Below are 19,646 nucleotides of genomic sequence, written 5' to 3' on the forward strand. Positions count from 1 at the left end.
CTTTTTCCCTGGATTGCCCGAGCAGATGCCAGAGCACAGCAACCATGGAGCCCGTTCAGCTCGCAGCAGCAATGAGCATTGTAAACACCTCGCGCATTATCGTACAGTTTATGCAGAACCAGAAGCTGAAAAACCAGGCGAGGAGGTGACGGCAGCACAGTGACGAGAATGATGAGGACATGGATGCAGACTTCTCTCAAAGCACGGGCCCCGGCAATGTGGACATCATGGTGTTAATAGGGCAAGTTCATGCCGTGGAACGCCGATTCTGGGCCCGGTAAACAAGCACAGACTGGTGGGATCCCATAGTGTTGCAGGTCTGGGATGATTCCCAGTGGCTCCGAAACTTTCGCATGCGAAAGGGCACTTTCATGGAACTTTGTGACTTGCTTTCCCCGCCCTGAACTGCAAGAATACCAAGATGAGAGCAGCCCTCACAGTTCACTAGTGAGTGGCGATAGCCCTCTGGAAGCTTGCAACACCAGACAGCTACCGGTCAGTCGGGAATCAATTTGGAGTGGGCAAATCTACTGTGGGGGTTGCTGCCATGCAAGTAGCCAACGCAATCACTGAGCTGCTGCTATCAAAGGTAGTGACTCTGGGAAATGTGCAGGTCATAGTAGATGGCTTTGCTGCAATGGGATTCCCTAACTGTGGTGGGACGATAGACGGAACCCATATCCCTATCTTGGGACCGGACCACCAAGGCAGCCAGTACATAAACCACAAACCATAAACCAGGGGGGAGGGATAGCTCAGTGGTTTGAGCATTGGCCTGCTAAACCCAGGATTGAGAGTTCAATCCTTGAGGGGGCCACTTAGGGATCCGAGGCAAAATCAGTACTTGGTCCTACTAGTGAAGGCAGGGGGCTGGACTCAATGACCTTTCAAGGTCCCTTCCAGTTCTAGGAGATAGGATATCTCCATTAATTAATTAATTAATTATATTTACAAGGGGTACTTTTCAATGATGCTGCAAGCACTGGTGGATCACAAGGGACGTTTCACCAACATCAATATGGGATGGCCGGGAAAGGTTCATGACGCTCACGTCTTCAGGAACTCTGGTCTGTTTAAACAGCAGCAGGAAGGGATTTACCTCCCAGACCAGAAAATAACTGTTGGGGATGTTGAAATGCCTATAGTTATCCTTGGGGACCCAGCCTACCCCTTAATGCCATGGCTCAAGAAGCCATACACAGGCACTCTGGACAGTAGTAAGGAGCTGTTCAACTATAGGCTGCGCAAGTGCAGAATGGTGGTAGAGTGTGCATTTGGATGTGTGAAGGGTCGCTGGTACAGTTAATTGACTCGCTTAGACCTTAGCGAAACCAATATCCCCATTGTTATTGCTGCTTGCTGTGTGCTCCAGAATCTCAGAGTAAGGGGAAGACGTTTATGGCGGGGTGGGAGGTTGAGGCAAATCGCCTGGCTGCTGATTACGTGCAGCCAAACACCAGGGCGATTAAAAGAGCACATCAGGAAGCGCTGTGCATCAGAGAAGCTTTGAAAACCAGTTTCATGACTGGCCAGGGTACCATGTGACAGTTCTATTTGTTTCTCCTTGATGAAAACCCGTCCCCTTGGTTGACTCGAATTCCCTGTAAGCCAACTTCCCTCCCCCCTTCAATCACAGCTTGGAAATAAAGTCACTATCGTTTAAAAACCATGTATTCTTTATTAATTGATTATAAAAATAGGGAGATAACTCACAAGGTAGCCCAGGTGGGGTGTGGGAGGAGGGAAGGAAAAGGCCACTTCAATACTTGTTGAATGACAGTCTTCTGTCCACTGGGGTGGAGTGGTTGGGTGCCCAGAGCCTCCCCCAACCCTTTCTTGGGCGCCTGGGTGAGGAGGTGGCTATGGAACTTGGGAAGGAGGGAGGGCGGTTAAACAGGGGCTGCAGCGGCAGTCTCTCCAGCTGACGTTCCTGAAGCTCCACCAGACGCTGGATCATGTTCGTTTGTTCCCGCAGTAGCCCCAGCGTTGCATCCTGCCTCCTCTGATCTTCCTGACACCACCTCTCCTCACGTTCACTGGCCACTTTACTGTCCTGTGCTATTGTGTCCCTCCACACTTTCGGCTGAGCTCTTTCAGGGTGGGATGCCTACATAAGCTGAGAGAACATTTCATCGCACGTGCGTTTTTTTCGCCGTCTTATCTGAGATAGCCTTTGGGACGGAGGAGGGAGGCTTGAAACATTTGCAGCTGCGGGAGGAATAAAAGGGAGAGAAGTATTTAAAAAGATACATTTTACAGAACAATGGGTATACTCTTTCACGGTGAACACTATTCACATTATATAATACGTGATTTCAGTACAAGGTCATTTTTTGCATCTTCTATTGAGTGCCTGCGGCTTTGGTGTTAGAGATCAAACACACCGGGCAACAGAATTCGGATTGCAGGTGGCCATCATAAGCCATAGTCTTTCGGCTTCTGCAATCTTCATAACAGCAACGCCCTCCTTTCCCATACCAAGCAAAGCCCGTTGAGTTGTCCATTTAGGGCTGTGGTTTTCATGTTAACATGCAGCAGCAGAAACCAAACTACCCCAGCCCCCATCCTTTTCTCTGCGATGATCGCTTTAACCCTTCCCCAATCGCGTGGCTGGCATCAGGGAAGATCCCTGCTAGCCAAATGCAAACAGCTCAGCACCAATACTCCCCCTCTCCCGCCACCGCTTGGCTAACTGCGGAGAGGATTTCTTTTCAGCCACAGGCAAACAGCCCAGTAGAAACGGCCACCTATGAATGTCCCCTTAATTAAATTCCCATATTTCAACCAGGTTACCATGAATGATATCACTCTCATGAGGATAACACAGAGAGATAAAGAACGGATGTTGCTTGAATGCCAGCAAACACCGGGACCATACGCTGCCAAGCTTTGTCATGCAATGATACCAGATTACTTGCTACTAGCATGCAGTGGTAAAGTGTCTTACCATGGAGGACGGAATAAGGCTGCTCTACCCAGAAACCTTCTGCAAAGGCTTTTAGAGTACCTCCAGGAGAGCTTCATGGAGATGTCCCTGGAGGATTTCCGCTCCATCCCCAGACACGTTAACAGACTTTTCCAGTAGCTGTACTGGCCACGAATGCATCCCAAGTCCTCAGGGCAAATTAATCATTAACGAACGCTTGCTTTTAAACCATGTTTTATATTTACAAAGGTACACTCACCAGATGTCCTTTCTACAGCTCCTTGGTCTGGGATACCGCCTTGGGAGGGTATTTCAGTCAGGGTGAGAAAAAGATCCTGGCTGCCGGGGAGAACGGTGTGCTGTGTGCTTTCCTCAACCTCTTCCTCCTCCTCATCTTCCCTGTCTGCAAAATCCTCAGGCATGGCGACTGAGAGTACCCCATCATCAGAGTCCATGGATGGGGTGGGGTAGTGGTGGTGGCACCCGCTAGAATTGCCTGCAGCTCAGCGTAGAAGTGGCATGTCTGCGGCTCTGTCCCGGAGCGTCCATTTGATTCTTTGGCTTTCTGGTACGCTTGTCTCAGCTCCTTAAATTTCACGCGGCACTGTTTTGAGTCCCTGTTGTGACCTCTATCCATCATGGCCTTGGAGATTTTTTTCAAACGTTTTGGCATTCCAGCTTTTGGAACTGAGTTCTGATAGCACAGAATTTGTCTCCCCATACAACGATCAGATCCAGTACCTCCCGTATGGTCCATGCTGGAGCTCTTTTTCAATTCTGGGACTGCATGATCACCTGTGCTGATGAGCTCTCCATGCTGGGCAAACAGAAAATGAAATTCAACAGTTCATGGGGCTTTTCCTGTCTACCTGGCCAGTGCATCGAGTTCAGATTGCTGTCCAGAGCGGTCACAATGGGGCACTGTGGGATAGCTCCTGGAAGCCAATACCGTCGAATTGCGTCCACACTAACCCTAATTCGAACTGGCAATGTTGATTTCAGCGCTACTCCCCTCATCGGGGAGGAGTACAGAAATCGATTTTAAGAGCCCTTAAAAAAGGGTTAATTCGATTTAACGCTGCTAAATTCGACCTAAACTCGTAGTGTAGACCAGGCCTAAAATACAACTGCATTTGCTCCAATCCCTCAGACAAAGACAAACACCTACAGGATCGCTATCAAGAGTTCTTAAAACTACAATACCCACCTGGTGAAGCTAAGAAACAGATTGACAGAGCTAGAAGGGTACCCAGAAGTCACCTACAAGACAGGCCCAACGAAGAAAGTAACAGAACGCCACTAGCCGTCACCTAAAGCCCCCAACTAAAACATCTCCAGCGCATCATCAAGGATCTACAATCTATCCTGAAGGACGATCCCTTACTCTCACAGCCCTTGGGAGATTGTAAGCGAGAACTGGCCTGACAGCCCCCCAACCTGAAGCAAATACTCACCAACAACTACACGCCACACAATAAAAACACTAACCCAGGAACCAAACCCTGCAACAAACCCCGGTGCCAACTCTGTCCGCATATCTCTTCAAGGGACAACATCATAGGACCTAACCACATCAACCACACAATCAGGGGCTCATTCACATCTGCACATCTACCAATGTGATATATGCCATCATGTGCCAGCAATGCCCCTCTGCCATGTACATTGGCCAAACTGGACAGTCTCTATGCAAAAGAATAAATGGACACAAATCTAACATCAGGAATTATAACATTCAAAAACCAGCAGGAGAACACTTCAACCTCCCTGGTCACTCAATAACAGACTTAAAAGTGGCAATTCTTCAACAACAAAAACTTAAAAAACAGATTCCAACATGTAACTGCAGAACTGGAATTAATTTGCAAACTGGACACCATCAAATTAGGCCTGAATAAAGACTGGGAGTGGATGGGTCATTACAAAAACTAATTTTGCCATACTAATTTCCCCCTGCTGTTACTCACACCTTCTTGTCAACTGTTTGAAATGGGCCACTCTCATTACCATTACAAAAGTGATTTTTCCTCCCTTGGTATTCTACTGTTAATTGAATTGTCTCGTTAGACTGACCCTCCCCCCCCACTCGGTAAGGCAACTCCCATCTTTTCGTGTTCTCTCTCTCATATATATATATATATATATATACACACATACACATACACACACACACACCTGCTTCCACTCCATGCATCTGATGAGGTGGCTTTTAGCCCACGAAAGCTTATACACAAATAAATTTGTTAGTCTCTAAGGTGCCACAAGGACTCCTCATTGTTTCTGCTGATTCAGACTAACATGGCTACCACTCTGAAACCTGAAACATTTATAATCACCATATTGGATTGAGCTATCTTATGCAGTTTTTCAATGTTTTGATTTAGTAAAATTTTACCTTAATTTCTTGGTTTGCCAGTGGTTCCAGTCAGTGACCCCTAAAAGTTCATGCTGACTGGCAGAGGGCACTGGTATGCATAAGGGTTACAGGGATCCCCTGGGTCAGGTATGTACATTCTAGTTCACTGAGTACAAACCTGTCTACCACAAGCCTGTGTTCACACTGGTCTTCAGTCTTTCTGACATGTATATGCAGATAACATGTAAGGAAATATCTATACACACACACACACAATATATATATATATATATATATATATATATATATATATATATATATATATATAAAATGAAATTATGTTCTTAAGGCCTTATAGTTAAAGGCAGGTCATTCAGAGGTAGTGTGCATTGAGACAGACTCCACAATATAGTTTTAATAGGGTAACCACTAATATCTAACACAGTAATTGCTGACCACTACACAACTCGTAGCAGGAAGAAAATTACCAGAAGGCTGTCCCAGTACAGCTTGCCCACACAACTACTATGCTGGGACATCATCAGTTTAGCACAGAGTGAGACATACATAAAACCAAAACAACGCTTCTGCAGGTTTCTGAACTAACCTGGCCTTAAATTGCTTGGCTTGAGAACTTACCGAATCAGAGTACAATGTTCTATGTCTGCAACTAGAACGGAGGAGTCCTGGACCTTCTGAGTATATTCATGTTCAAGCTGCAGTGCTCATTACCTGAACCTCCACTATCAGAGGCTTCCACTTTATATTTATTGCATTAAACTTGAGACAAAAACCTTCAATCTAAAGGTGTCTCTGGCACCCTAAACACAAGCAATGCAAGTTTTTCCCTGGTTCAGGTTTGTCATTTTCAAATTTTAAATTAGAAAAAAGGTCATGTTGGCTAACTATATCCAAATGGTTCAAGAGCAAAGAACGTTGAATGTTAAACTAGAAGTTGTGTAATTGGCTAAAACATTCACAAGAAATTAGGAAGTCTCACCACAGGGATAAATTTGGGACACATTTAAGTGGCAAGTTTCCCTTTTAAGTTCTGTGTAGGTCCTCTTAAGCAGGGGTGGGGACCTATGGCCCGTGGACCAGTTCTGGCCCCTGCTTAATTTCATGAGGCCCACGGCAAGTCTCAATGCCACGGTTTGGAAGCCCCAAGCCTCGGTGCCTCCCCCTCCTTTCCCCACTGAGGAGGGAAGCTAGGATTGGTAGGCTGTTAAAAGTCTAGTCAGCTCCGCACAGCTCCCGAAAGCGACCGCATGTCCCTGCAGCCCCCAGGCACAGGGGCGATCAGGGAAGTTGCGCCTGCCCCCAGCGCCAGCTCCGTAGCTCCCATTGGCCAGGAACCGGAGCCAATGGGAGCTGCGGGGGGCAGGCAGCGCACATCATGCAGAGCCACCTGGCCCCTCCACCTAGGGGCCGGACATGGCAGTTGCTTCTAGGAGCAGCACAGAGCCAGGGCAGGTAGGGAGCCTGCTTTAGCCGACTGGGAGCCACCTGAGGTAAGTGCTGCCCAGCCAGACCCTGCAAATCCCCTGCCCCAGGTCATAACCCCCTCCTTCACCTCAACCCCCTTCCCCAGCCTGGGACCCCCTCCTGCACCCTAACTCCTTCCCAGACCTTGCAGCCCCACTACCTTGCCCAGCCCAGAGTCCCCTCCCACCACCCTGAACCCCTCATTTCTGGCCCTACCCCGGAGCCTAGGGAAAGCCCACAAGCGTCAGCTCACCCTGCTGTGGGGGGAAGCCCCGAGCCTCCGCACCCCCCGCAGGGCTGTGTGTAGCCCACGACTGATTTTTTCTGTGGATCAGTGGCCTGATTGAAAAAAGGTTCCCCACTCCTGCTCTAAAGAAATGTTTCCTGCTTAGCCAAATACCAACAAACATCAGAAAAACTGCATAGCAAGTCAAAAGATTTCAATAAATATTTAAAAGAGCACTTTCAACACAAAAGATACAGATAAGTACAAGGCGTGAAACAGTTTCATGTATCTCTCCAGATTTCATTTATTACATGTATGTATCAACATACCACTGTTTCTTTTTAAAAGCAAAGAATGTCAAATTTTAGTTTAGCAAAATGTTAAGTGGTGTTAACTATTTCTTAACTGAAATGTTCTGGATTGAGCAGGCTGCTGAAATAGCTTTGTTTTTTGGAGTTAATACCAGTTTGGATGGACAAAGCAGTTAGATTGTGTTGACTTCTGTCATAAAAGTATCCTAGACTCTCAGATAAGTTGCTTATATTACATTCCTTTATAAACACTAGAATTTACCAAATTTTAAAAGGATTTTACACTTAATTTAAATAATAGGCATGAGCTCTTCCTACTGATTTGTCCAATATGGATTTTTGACCCCATGCTAGTATTTCTAATGAGCACAAACTAACAGTTCCATCTCATTACTTTGGTTTGTGCACCAGCACCAAGAGCAGCAGAAATACAGTAAGTGATTAACTTCAGCTACAAAGCCAGTAGAGGGCACAAAAGAGCAGTTCATGTCCACAAACTCATTTTGTGATTTTTTTTTTTAATACTTATGAATCCAACTTGATATTTCATACCAAATCTTAAAAGCAGGTCAAAGACTGAAACTATACTACTTGGCAGTGTTGCTTTTAAGACACAGCATTCTCAATTTAAGGGTCTGAAACTCAAAAGCAAAAAAAAAAAAAAAACCATGTTGTTTAATCGATCCCTGTTCTAAATATTACAGCACATGATAACTATCCTCATTTGTCTGGAGAGTCTTCACAATTTTTGCTGAGTGGAAGATGTAGTTTTTGTCCTACCTTTTAGTGTCCTTAAGTTAAATCATATTATGATTTGATTAACTTTAGTTTAAATACCATACAAATAAAGTGTTCTTAAAAGGTATTTAAATACTTAAAAGGCCTATTTTGGGGTTAGCACATTTAAAGTGCATATTTACATGGAGGAGAATGCAAACACTACTGTTGAAAGGTGGATTATTTTTTACATAACAATGAATTGACTGGAATACTCTGGTTCCTGCACAGTACATCTCTCTGTTAAAAAAAAAAAGGGGGATTAATCTACAATGTGGACTAACATTCACTTTTAGAACAAATTTGCAGGTTTTTTGCAATAGACATGTAGAGGAGCATCAGTTTGGTAACAGTAAAACCCAATAGTTTCAAAAGAGCTTAATGGGCTATTTTGATTTCACCTTCACACTTGCAGCCCAAAGAGCTTTCAAGTGGACATTTATGCCACATTTCAGTCTACAGCAATTTTTTTTTTTTTTTTAAGAAAATATTATATCTAAAGTATGCATAAACTTGTAACTATAACTGATCTCATTACAATGGCTTCATTGGTTTAACCATCTCAGGGCTCTTCCTCTTAACATTTAACTGGAGTTTAACTTTTCATGCTGAGTACAGAGAAAATAAGGCTGTTTAAACTACTTATTTGATAAGGGTAAAATCATTCATCTACTTGCTCCACCTGTAAAGTAAGAGTTTATCATTTCAAAATCTAAACAATAAATACATTGACTGCCATTAGAACTTCTGAGTAAATCTGCAGTATAAATATCTTCAAACAAGTATCATTTGAAGAATAACGTCGCAAATGAAAGTTCATTCTACAGTAGAAACAAGCCCTTTTTGTTGCTATTAAGTCACATGCATAAAATTCAAACTGTTATCTTAGTTTTGCCCAGTTCTGCCCTGCACACTCAGCACACTCAGCACACCACCTTTCCCGAGATTATCATAAAGTTGCTTACAGTTTCTGTGGATAATAATGGGCTTTTCTCTTTTCCAGACACGTTGTGCTTAAATACTTATCTGCATAAAAGAGTTGTGTGTGTGGGACCAAAAGCATAAATTGGTCACAGTCAGTTGAGAGTGTCAGCAGAATAATTTAGCACTTACATAGGGCTCTTTATCCATAAATATCAAAGTATTTAATTTCCCTTCAAAATGCTAGCTCCATTCTACAAATGGGGAAAAGAGGTATAGAAGTTAATCCTGGGCCCCATCCATTAGACCCTAATGTCTTCCATACATGTTTGCTATACAAAAAGAATGGTATGTGATTTCTCTGCATCTTCAGAAGTATAGTTATGAAGCAGATCAAGTACTCAATTTAAAACCAAGTCATTTTACTTACTAACTCCAAATATCGCTTTTTTTAAAACCCAAAACTATATAATTCTATACCATTCTTTTCAACTGTCTGATTGACAGAACACTTGCTGGCCAGTTAATGTATTAATTAAAGCAACATAATTTATTGTAGTTAAAATAATTTGTATTAAAAAGTAGATTTATAGCAGGCAACAACAACAACAAAAATCTAGATTTCAGATGAAACATAGGGAAGAGTTACCTCACTCAAAATAAATGAGTTTTTCTAGTCACCGGAACAAACATTTTCCAAAAAAAAAAAAAAAAAAAAAAAAAAAAAAAGTCCTGAAGTAGATACCAAAAGAGTAGAAAATTACTGGAAGAGCGGAAAGATCTACCACAAACCATACCACAAAGTAGCGTTGTAAAAGTTTGAAGAGGGTACAAAAAAAAATCTCCATTTCAGTTAGGCCAACATCAAGATTTATTTTCCAAAGTCTATTCTTTATACTTGCATCAACTCAATGAATCTTAGCATACTTTTCTGTAAAAGTATAATATGTATGCAGCGTTGAAGTGTTTGGTTCATTCAGTTCCAGACTGCTATGAAAAAACTGTACAGTTGAATATTCAAGGCTAACCACTTTATTTCATTTGAACCCATCTACCTAATTTTTAAAAAAAGTGTTCTGTCACATTCATCTTAAAAGGTTAAAAAAAATCACATTTTACTGAAGTTAGATACATTTCCTTTGTGTCAGGTGCAATAAAGCTCAAAAAACAGTTTTTTTCCAAAATTTCCCCATCCCAGGAATGGGAAATGATTTCAGGTCTCTTCTCAATATTCTTGCATCAAGAGAAGAAAATTTTCCAACTTAAAATAATGCAGCATTCTGATGTACTGTCTATCTCTGCAGTGATTCCCTTTTCCGGGTGCAGGATTTAGTAGGATTTCAACAGACTGTATTAAATTTCTTCATTCTTCTAGCAAAACAGTGCGCAATGCATCTTCTGTATTGATCAATATTGAAGCTATTGCCCCATCATTAAACTCAAAAGAAGTTCCTCCATCTACCACCATACAGGCATCCCAACAACGTGACCGGACACAAACCCTGCAAAAAGAAAAGACACGTGATCAAGTGTCTTGAACAAGTGTTACACTCAGATTTCCAATAAAATTGTTAGAAAATACACTACTTCCCTATACTACAGTTTTGGACAAGGGGTTAGTTCTCATAGACTGAACAGCCCCTTTTCTTTTGTGTGTTAGTAAATCAGAAAAAACATCCCAAACCAGGATGGATAAAAATAGATTTTTTAAAATTTAAATTAAATACATTTATTTTAAAATAATCAAAGTTTGTTTTTTAAAAAAAATAAACCTATTTAAAATTACACTTGAAACTGACAGCCTACTTTAAGGCCTAAACTTACTATAATCTAGTAAAATAATTTAAATTAAATAAAAAATATTAAGCAGTATATGTTTGCTGGCAAGTTTTAAACAAAGTCAAAGCACTGAACTGGTGGAAGTAACTGGGTCAGGAGAAGGAATCAGAAATTGTTGAACTGCAGAACTAGCTTTTGACAGCAGCAGCTTCTTCTGTACTTACAGAAAGAATATTTTCTTTATTTCAGTTTATTCAACTAGTTCAATTAAATGACTACCTAATCTAATGTTGAGACACTAATTGGGAGTTAGAAAAGCAGGATAGCGTGCTTTCCTCTTCCAATCTACAAATAAAAACTAGATGAGTGGATGAAATCTACCAGTTCTAAAATCTTGAAAGACATAGTGACCAGAAACAATCTGTTCAATTCACTTCATAGAATATCAGGGTTGGAAGGGACCTCAGGAGGTCATCTAGTCCAACACCCTGCTCAAAGCAGGACCAACCCCCAACTAAATCATCCCACCCAGGGCTTTGTCAAGCCTGACCTTAAAAACCTCTAAGGAAGGAGATTCCACCACCTCCCGAGGTGACCCATTCCAGTGCTTCACCACACTCCTAGTGAAAAAGTTTTTCTTAATAGACAACCTAAACCTTCCCCACTGTAACTTGAGACCATTGCCCCTTGTTCTGCCATCTGGTACCACTGAGAACAGTCTAGATCCATCCTCTTTGGAACCCCCTTTCAGGTAGTTGAAAGCAGCTATCAAATCCCCCCCTCATTCTTCTCTTCTGCAGACTAAACAATCCCAGTTCCCTCAGCCTCTCCTCATGAGCCATGTGCTCCAGACCCCTTAATCATTTCTGTTGCTCTCCGCTGGACTCTTTCCAATTTTTCCACATCCTTCTTGTAGTGTGGGGCCCAAAACTGGACACAGTATTCCAGATGAGGCCTCACCAATGTCGAATAAAGGGGAACGATCACGTCCCTCGATCTGCTGACAATGCCCCTACTTATACAGCCCAAAATGCCATTAGCCTTCTTGGCAACAAAGGCACACTGTCGACTCATATCCAGCGTCTCGTCCACTGTAACCTCCAGGTCCTTTTTTGCAGAACTGCTGCCTAGCCATTCGGTCCCTAGTCTGTAGCAGTGCATGGAATTCTTCTGTCCTAAGTGCAGGACTCTGCACTTGTCCTTGTTGAACCTCATCAGGTTTCTTTTGGCCCAATCCTCTAATTTGTCTAAGTCCCTCTGTATCCTATCCCTACCCTCCAGCATATCTACCACTCCTCCCAGTTTAGTGTCATCTGCAAACTTGCAGAGAGTGCAGTCCACACCATCCTCCAGATCATTAATGAAGATATTGAACAAAACCGGCCCCAGAACCGACCCTTGGGGCACTCCGCTTGATACCGGCTGCCAACTAGACACGGAGCCATTGATTACTACCCGCTGCGCCCGACGATCTAGCCAGCTTTCTATCCACCTTATAGTCCATTCATCCAGCCCATACAGATGATACTTGCTTTAATAAATCAGTTTTAAATGCAAAACATGTTTTGATAAGAAAAAATTTTATCATAAAATGTATGTATCTAGCACATTTAAAGTAGTTTTATTTAACTAATAAAATCATTTTACAATGTTTGTGTTTGTACATTAATTGAATTTGAATTTCCATCCAAATAGATGGCACAAATCACAAGTAAAATAATTAACCATCTAGTACAGTGTTTTTCAACCTTTTTTCATTTGCAGATGCTTACATTGCCTTACTATGCAGCTTCAGACCCCTTTGGAAATCTTAGACATCCTTTGCAGACCCCCAGAGGTCTGCGAACCACAGGTTGAAAACCACTGATTTAGTAAATAAGAAACATATCAATCATTTTGCAATGTAATTAAAAAATTGAAAATGAATAATCCTAATAAGTGTCAAATAAGCTATATAAAAAGGTATACAGATATATCATTTGTTCCTAGTTAGCAAAAAGAAATACTAAATTTAGTGTAAAGGCTGTATTTAATTGCAAACCAACCACTAAGAATCAACTGCACTTGAGGAAAATAAGTACAAATGCAAAACAAGGTTAAAAATCAATTATTTAAATCAATCCACTCTGTCCCCATCCATATAGAATCCCACTGAGAGAATGCACTATTCTTCAAGCATCTTTTCAAACAAACTTCAAACTGTACTATACAGTAAAAAATATACAGTATTAGCACTTTGCTTAGGAGAGGGAAGGAATCTACATGAAGGATGAAAGTAGCCATCCAAATGCCATCCAGCCAGAATTACACTGTCTGCTAGAAAAGAAAGATAGCCCATATAGTGCGACTGTTCAAATAATGAGAATGCCATAGCTCAGTTAAGTTTTGAAAGGAAGCTACAATTAAACCCATTTAATACTGACTTGCTTAATGGAAGATTTCTTACAAAACTCCATGGAACGTGAGCCAGTTCAGCACAATGCTACCTATTTGATGTCCAATTAAAGTCATGAACATCAATTTGTCATTGCATACAGCACAAGCAATTTCAGTATTTCTAATTAGCAGCACTAATGATTTTCAAACAAGGTGAAAGATTTACACATTCTTCATTGTATGCGAAACAGATATGGGCAGATGGGCATGATTTTGCCTTTTACCGCTAAGGAAGTGCAAGCTTGAAGGTGATATTGCTTATTAGAAAATCCCTTATGTAGAACTGGCTGATTACGGTCAATATTAAATGAGTTTGACTACACATATTTTAAGCTAAAACTTTACCTATAAATTTTCTAGAAGCAGCCTCTTCTAATACTGAACAAAACACCAACAGACATTGCCACTATCATATTCTTCCAGTTAACTTACCTTTAAAATGAAAAGGAATTCAACTGTTGGGGTTTATCCTTCAGAACGTGTAGAAAGTGAGAGTGGTATTAATAAAAAATAGGTTTTCAAAAATGTCACACTGACCAAAAATGGGACAGCAATTAAAGCAAGAAGAATCCTAAAGCCATAAATCTACACTTACACATGTGGGGACTTCTGTGAGCAGGGATGGATTAAGGCATAGATGGGCACTATAGTGCCAAACCCTGGTTCCAGATCCAACATATTAAAGTCAGAACGTAAATGTTCATTTAAAAAAAAAAGTAAAGTTTCTATCCTTATGGTCACAAAGAAAAGCTTGAAAACGTGACAAGCCAGAGAATGCAGAAAGTCTGAAACAATAGCTCTGAGACGTGTGAACTGGCCTATGTATCACCCCAGAAATTGGGGTGAGTGTGAGACAGAAGAATGCAGTAGGTCCAGCCCACACACCCATGTAGATTCACCCCCCACTGCTAAGTAAGTATTGGCCCTTACCCATGCTGCTCCCAGAGAGAGGGAGGCTCCTGCTGCCATTCCTGGGGGATGTTAATGGGGCCACTGCCACAGCCTCTCCATCACCATCACTTCAGATGGGGGCGGGGGGAGGGGACAGGACCACAATAAGAAAAGAGGGCTTCAGGGGGCCTTGTGTTGGGGTAGAACTAGCACCCCCGATTGTCAATCTTGTTTTGCCTCCCCATGAGCAATCCACATGTAGTAAGAACTATTTTGAAACACTGCTCTACTGTACATTATCTAGAACTCAGCACTTTCCGTAACCTATCTGTAATAAGAAGTACAATGCAACCATTTAGAAGAATGATATTCAATCAATGAACGTCATTAAATTCTATTTATCACAGCTCATATCTTATAACAAATATACTCAAGTATTACAATAGCTCAGTATAACCTACAACTCCAGGCCAAAAGCCTTCAGAAACAGACACCTTCTTCCAACCACGCTTAAACTAGGAAAAAAGCTCCAGTGAGGCCAAAGACCAATCCTTAAAAAACAGATCCCCGAGCAATAACAGTTTTACCAACGAATGGACAGCTCTCTACTGTCGATAAACAGCAGCGGCACAGCTGTGCTGCTATAAGCTGTGCAGTGTAGACGTAGCCTTAATCTGGACGGCTTGAGGAAGACCTGTCAAATTAAAAGCTTCAATATTTTCATAGGGATGAGGAGGACATTGTATAGACCCTTATGCTCCCGCTACCACCCATGCGTTTTCTGCAAGCAAAGTCTCATTTTACTACAAACTTCCTATGAGGCAAGGGTTCTGTCAGACTTCCTAAGAAAAGGAGTTTCTATCCAGCCCACAGAAAGAGAGGATCAGCAATTCCTTTGCAAGGGAGCACTGATGTGCAGAGAGGAAAAGGAGGTGGCAGAATTGGTTTAAAGGCTATATGAATGGTGTCCATTGCTGGGAGAAAGGAAACAGTGACTCACCTCCTTTATTGAGGGTGACTATCTTTCCAAAAGTCACATCACAATTTCATAGAAACAAAGCAATCTTACTTTGGGGAAAGTGGAGGGTGGAATTTCAAGGCTTAATCTATTGAATTGGCATGAGATTATTCGGCATTTTACCTCTCCACTATCCACCTTTAACTTTGTACCAAACAAACCTAGTGTAAATTTATACTCAAACAGAATGTCTCCAATACAGAATAAGCAAATGGTGGTGAACATTAATTGTTAAGAACTCATCCCATATCAAAAGCTTCCTGCTTTAATAGTTTTCCTCTACTACTATTTCTGGGGGGCCTCGATCACATTTAGACCTCAGCATGTTGAGTAAACTCCCTAGTTTTGTTCAGTTTAATATTGTTTATATTTTTGCCCATCTCATGTGATCTATTCAGGTGAAGTGAAATTCTTTCCTTGGTCTGCTCAATTAGTCCTGAAAGCATCTAAGAGAAAGGAGGACACTTGATTCCGACTCAGTATGGACACAGAAACTGGAGTATCAAGCACATTTAAGTCAAGCTCTCAGGCTACCTATTTTATTTTACATATTAGTTAAACATTAAGTGTTCAATTACATGTATAGGCAATACTTACTTTGAAAAGAACCCACGCTGCAGACTACTTGAAAAAACCCGGTTTGCAATAGGCTCTCGAATACTGAAAAACATCTTTGGTTCTTCTGGACTATACAGCAGGGAGTCATTATATTCATTTGTTACTGTAAGTACAAAAATTGGATCATCACTTTCTCTAGAGGAGTTAGTAATTCTCAAGGCTGTACATTCCAAGCAGAGGAACAGTTCCACTATCAAACTGTTTAGACAGCATTTATGATTTTTAGAAGTGCCCAGTTAGAATGAAAAAGATACTTCTTTACAGGAGGAGTCATTACAGTTCCATTGAATGACTAACCACAGAGTGGCGCTCTCAATTCAGAACCATTATTCAAAATATCAGTTCTCAATTGTAAGGAGCTGAAATTCTCTAACAAAATATTTATGCCCATTACACATTAAAGATTCTTGAATTGCAGATCATAAGGTACATTATATTTAATTAAATGTGCTTCCTCTTAAGGAAAAACTGTTTAGTGTAACAAAGCACTTTTAAGTGCTGTAATTGTTAAGTAATAGAATACAATCAATATGAATTATTAAAAAAATGCTATAAAACTACTGAAAAAGTTGTCATTTTCACTAACCTTTCTGTATTAGTTCCCTGCTCAAAGGAAGATTCAAGCTCTCATGCTTTTTAGCTGTTAAACCAAAGGAAGAAAAGGACCCAATTAGACAGGATCATCTTCAGATAAAATTAACATGTAATGCTGTGTGTGCTGTCAACTCACCAATCTTAAGGATCTCTTCAACAGCCTGGGTTGCCACCTTGTTAATATTATAGGACCTAAACATGGAAGTAAAGATAGTGTTTGGTAAGTAACACGTGCTGACAAAATCTCTTCTATAAAGATTTCAAAATTATCCAGGAGAAAAAAATGTTTGTAATCAGGGTTGAGTAAAGATGATAACCATTTCAGAAAATGCCTTAACACAACTGTTAGATTAAAAATCATCTACATTTTGGAAAGCATAGTGATCCAAAATTGAAGTTTCACTTAAATAATTAAAAGATTTGAAACACACAAGTAAAGTTATACAAATAATCTTAATTCTGCCTCTGTCACTATCCTTAGATCCACCAAGCAATAGCTGGCAATTGTTTTATTTATATCTAAAAGAAAATCAACTCAAAACCTGCAAATTGAACAGTCTATGTGCATATCTCTCTTGCCCTCATTCTTCCACCTACTTATTGGACCTAGGGTTGCCAACCCTCCAGAATTGTCCTGGAATCTCCAGGAACAAAAGATTAATCTTTAATTAAAGACTGTTGTGATGAAATCTCCAGGAATATGTCCAGCCAAAACTGGCAACACTAATTGAAGCTGATTCTCATTTACAAAGACTCCTTTCCATTACTTTGGCAGTGTAAAAGGGACTTAAAATGGAGCATATTTATGCTTGAGTAGCGTAAAGGTGCCTGAGTGTAAATTAGAATCAGGCCCATTAGGTCTTCTAATTTAATAGAAGACCTAATGGGTCTGATTCTCATTAAGGCAGGCTTTACACCACTCAAACACATATATATTTACGCTTTAAGGCCCCTTTATACCACCAGTGTAATGTAAAGAGTCTTGGTGTAAATGAAAATCAGGCCCATTATGTTTTGTATTAAATTAGATTAGAAGGCTCTTTGAGATGGGGACTGTCTTTTACTATGTTTTTACACAGTACAGTAGCACAAGGCCTTGATCCTGTATTAATTTCCTGTGCAAAGGAAGAATCAAGTTCTCTTGCTTTTTAGCTGTTGAACCAAAGGAAGAAAAAAGCCCAGTTAGACAGGATTTAGGCACTACTGGAACAAAAGCAACAGAATCTGCTATAAACTTCAACCTTTGCCATCTTGTGCTCCAGATTCATTTTAAAAGTTGCTGTTTCTAACACTTAAGATTGTGAAGATAATCATGAAAATAGGAATAGTGAAGTGTCTTTTTGTGTGCAGGAAGCATCCATGTGATCTGCCCCATTCATCTCACTGGATTTTTAATTTTGAAACTGAGTCGTCTTTCAGTGACTTAACTATTGTATTGTTATCCATCAGGCATCATCCATCCGGAATCGTCTGCCTAACGTACATTCCCAGCTGCCAAACACTGCAGCAGCTCACCCTACTCAGCTGCTAAGCCCTCCATGCTCATCCTCAACAACTACCACCTGAAATTATGTATTTTCCAATACAAAATTCTGCAGTACAATGAAAATTGAAAAAATGTGTGGACAGTATGAAACAACAATTTATTATAAAAAACACTGGGGCTACATTGAATTGAGTGACACGAAATTTGGTGGACTCTGCAAATCCAACAGAGGCTGGCTCCTTCCCCCTTCCCAGCCACCTCTCATCTACAGGTGGCTTCTCCCTCACATTCTCCTGACCAAACCCTGTGTCCCCAATGTAGTTTTCAGTCTCCCGATCCTCCAAGATTTTCCCTTTCCATCATGTGCTTGTCGGTCTGCCACTCCCAGCCACGAGAGCCATGATAGGCAGAAAAACTGAGCACATATTGGTCAATGATTTTTCTTTTAAATTATGCATTAGTTATTCATCAGATAGAAATTTGGTTTGTGGCAACTCATATATTGCCTAAAATAATTGGCCTGATGTGTTAGAAGCTAAAGAAAATGAGCATATCAGAGAACAGTTTTAGAAACTTCAAGTCATTCAAAATTTGTTTCAGATGAGAAACATTTAGTACTTTAATATTAAAATAGTGACACTAACTTACCAGGCTTTTGATCCTGTTCCAGTGCATACATTGAGCCCTGAACTCTTCTGTTTTTCCCATGGACCATCATCAACTGATACCTCATAGTAGGAGGCCCTATGAAGCGAGAATTTAAAACTGGGTTTGCAGGACTTATAGTTCACCCTGAATAAGACAGAACACATAGCCCTATATCAGGCATGTATAAATCCAGAAGGACCAGTTTCAAATATGGCTGACAATTTCACAACAGAGTTTTGTACAGTTAACTTTTGATATGGAGGTAAGTATTGCTTTACTTAAAAAAAACCACTCATGAGACAGCAAACTACTTTACTAGCATAAATATTAATTTGCATTGTTACACCTGCAGAAAATCAAAGTTAAACTATTTTGGTAGATTTTCAAAGTTGTCCAATCAACACTAAATGTTAAATTTGAAAATTGTGTTTCTACTACAAAATAGCTTATGACATGTTTTGAAGATTCTAGTATTTTCCACATTTCAACATGAGCTTTGCTAAACAGATTCTTCAACTGTTGATACCGTTCATATTGCATTCCATACAGGTGAGGAACTCTTTATAGTTTACATACTGGTCACAACTTTGTGTTCAGCTGGGATTTCTGTACTTTCTGAAATGGAATTACATATGCAACTATCTCCACTTGTACAGTTATTGAACTACTGCATAAACTATGCTAATGCCGTCATTTGGTCCCATGTTACCAAATTACATCAGAAAACTCAAACTGGTTGGTAAATTCCAGTGAACAGAAAAATTCTAATGCCAGTAAGAGCAAAACTTCAAACTTGAATTTGTGATCACTTCAATAGCAAGTTATAAATACAGCTGGATTCTTCAAATAGCTTTGACTTAATTAAAATCACCAAGATTTGTTTTTGCTCTATACAAATTCCTTTTGAACTATAAATGTAGTAAAGTAGTTGTCTTGTTACATGACTGTCTTGGAAAGCAATCACTTTTCTGTGCAATGCATTATGGTACATCTGCTAAGCTACACTGAGAGTGGCATTTTTCTTTAAGTCTCAAAACTTCCCTGGGCTAGAGCTACTGAAATATGAGAATTAGTTCTGTTTATAAAATCCAGTCTAGATCATGAAATCTAGCTTCCTGATAAACACAGTATGTCAGCAGCACACATTCATTAGTAACATTTGAGTCACACTTCA

At 40.7% G+C, this 19,646-nt stretch overlaps 1 protein-coding gene across 7 annotated transcripts in view; it reads right to left on the reverse strand.

The window, feature by feature from the left end:
- Positions 1-9,719: 9,719 nt before the first annotated feature.
- The window catches only part of NADK2 (NAD kinase 2, mitochondrial), a 64,776-nt gene continuing 54,849 nt past the window's right edge, over positions 9,720-19,646 (reverse strand). For 4 of the 7 annotated variants that reach the window (XM_034773847.1, XM_034773846.1, XM_034773844.1 and 1 more), the window contains 5 exons: positions 18,473-18,616; positions 16,475-16,530; positions 16,331-16,384; positions 15,724-15,847; positions 9,720-10,504 (listed from right to left, as the gene is read on the reverse strand). In XM_034773847.1, the coding sequence (XP_034629738.1) occupies positions 10,366-10,504; positions 15,724-15,847; positions 16,331-16,384; positions 16,475-16,530; positions 18,473-18,616 (517 nt within the window). In that variant the 3' untranslated portion in view covers positions 9,720-10,365. Of the gene's footprint in view, positions 10,505-12,553; positions 12,645-15,723; positions 15,848-16,330; positions 16,385-16,474; positions 16,531-18,472; positions 18,617-19,646 lie in introns of all 7 variants that reach the window. The other 3 variants (XM_034773845.1, XM_034773841.1, XM_034773842.1) reach the window with 2 other exon arrangements.

Source organism: Trachemys scripta, chromosome 6 (genome assembly GCF_013100865.1).
Source record: "Trachemys scripta elegans isolate TJP31775 chromosome 6, CAS_Tse_1.0, whole genome shotgun sequence".
NCBI classification, from domain to species: domain Eukaryota; kingdom Metazoa; phylum Chordata; order Testudines; family Emydidae; genus Trachemys; species Trachemys scripta.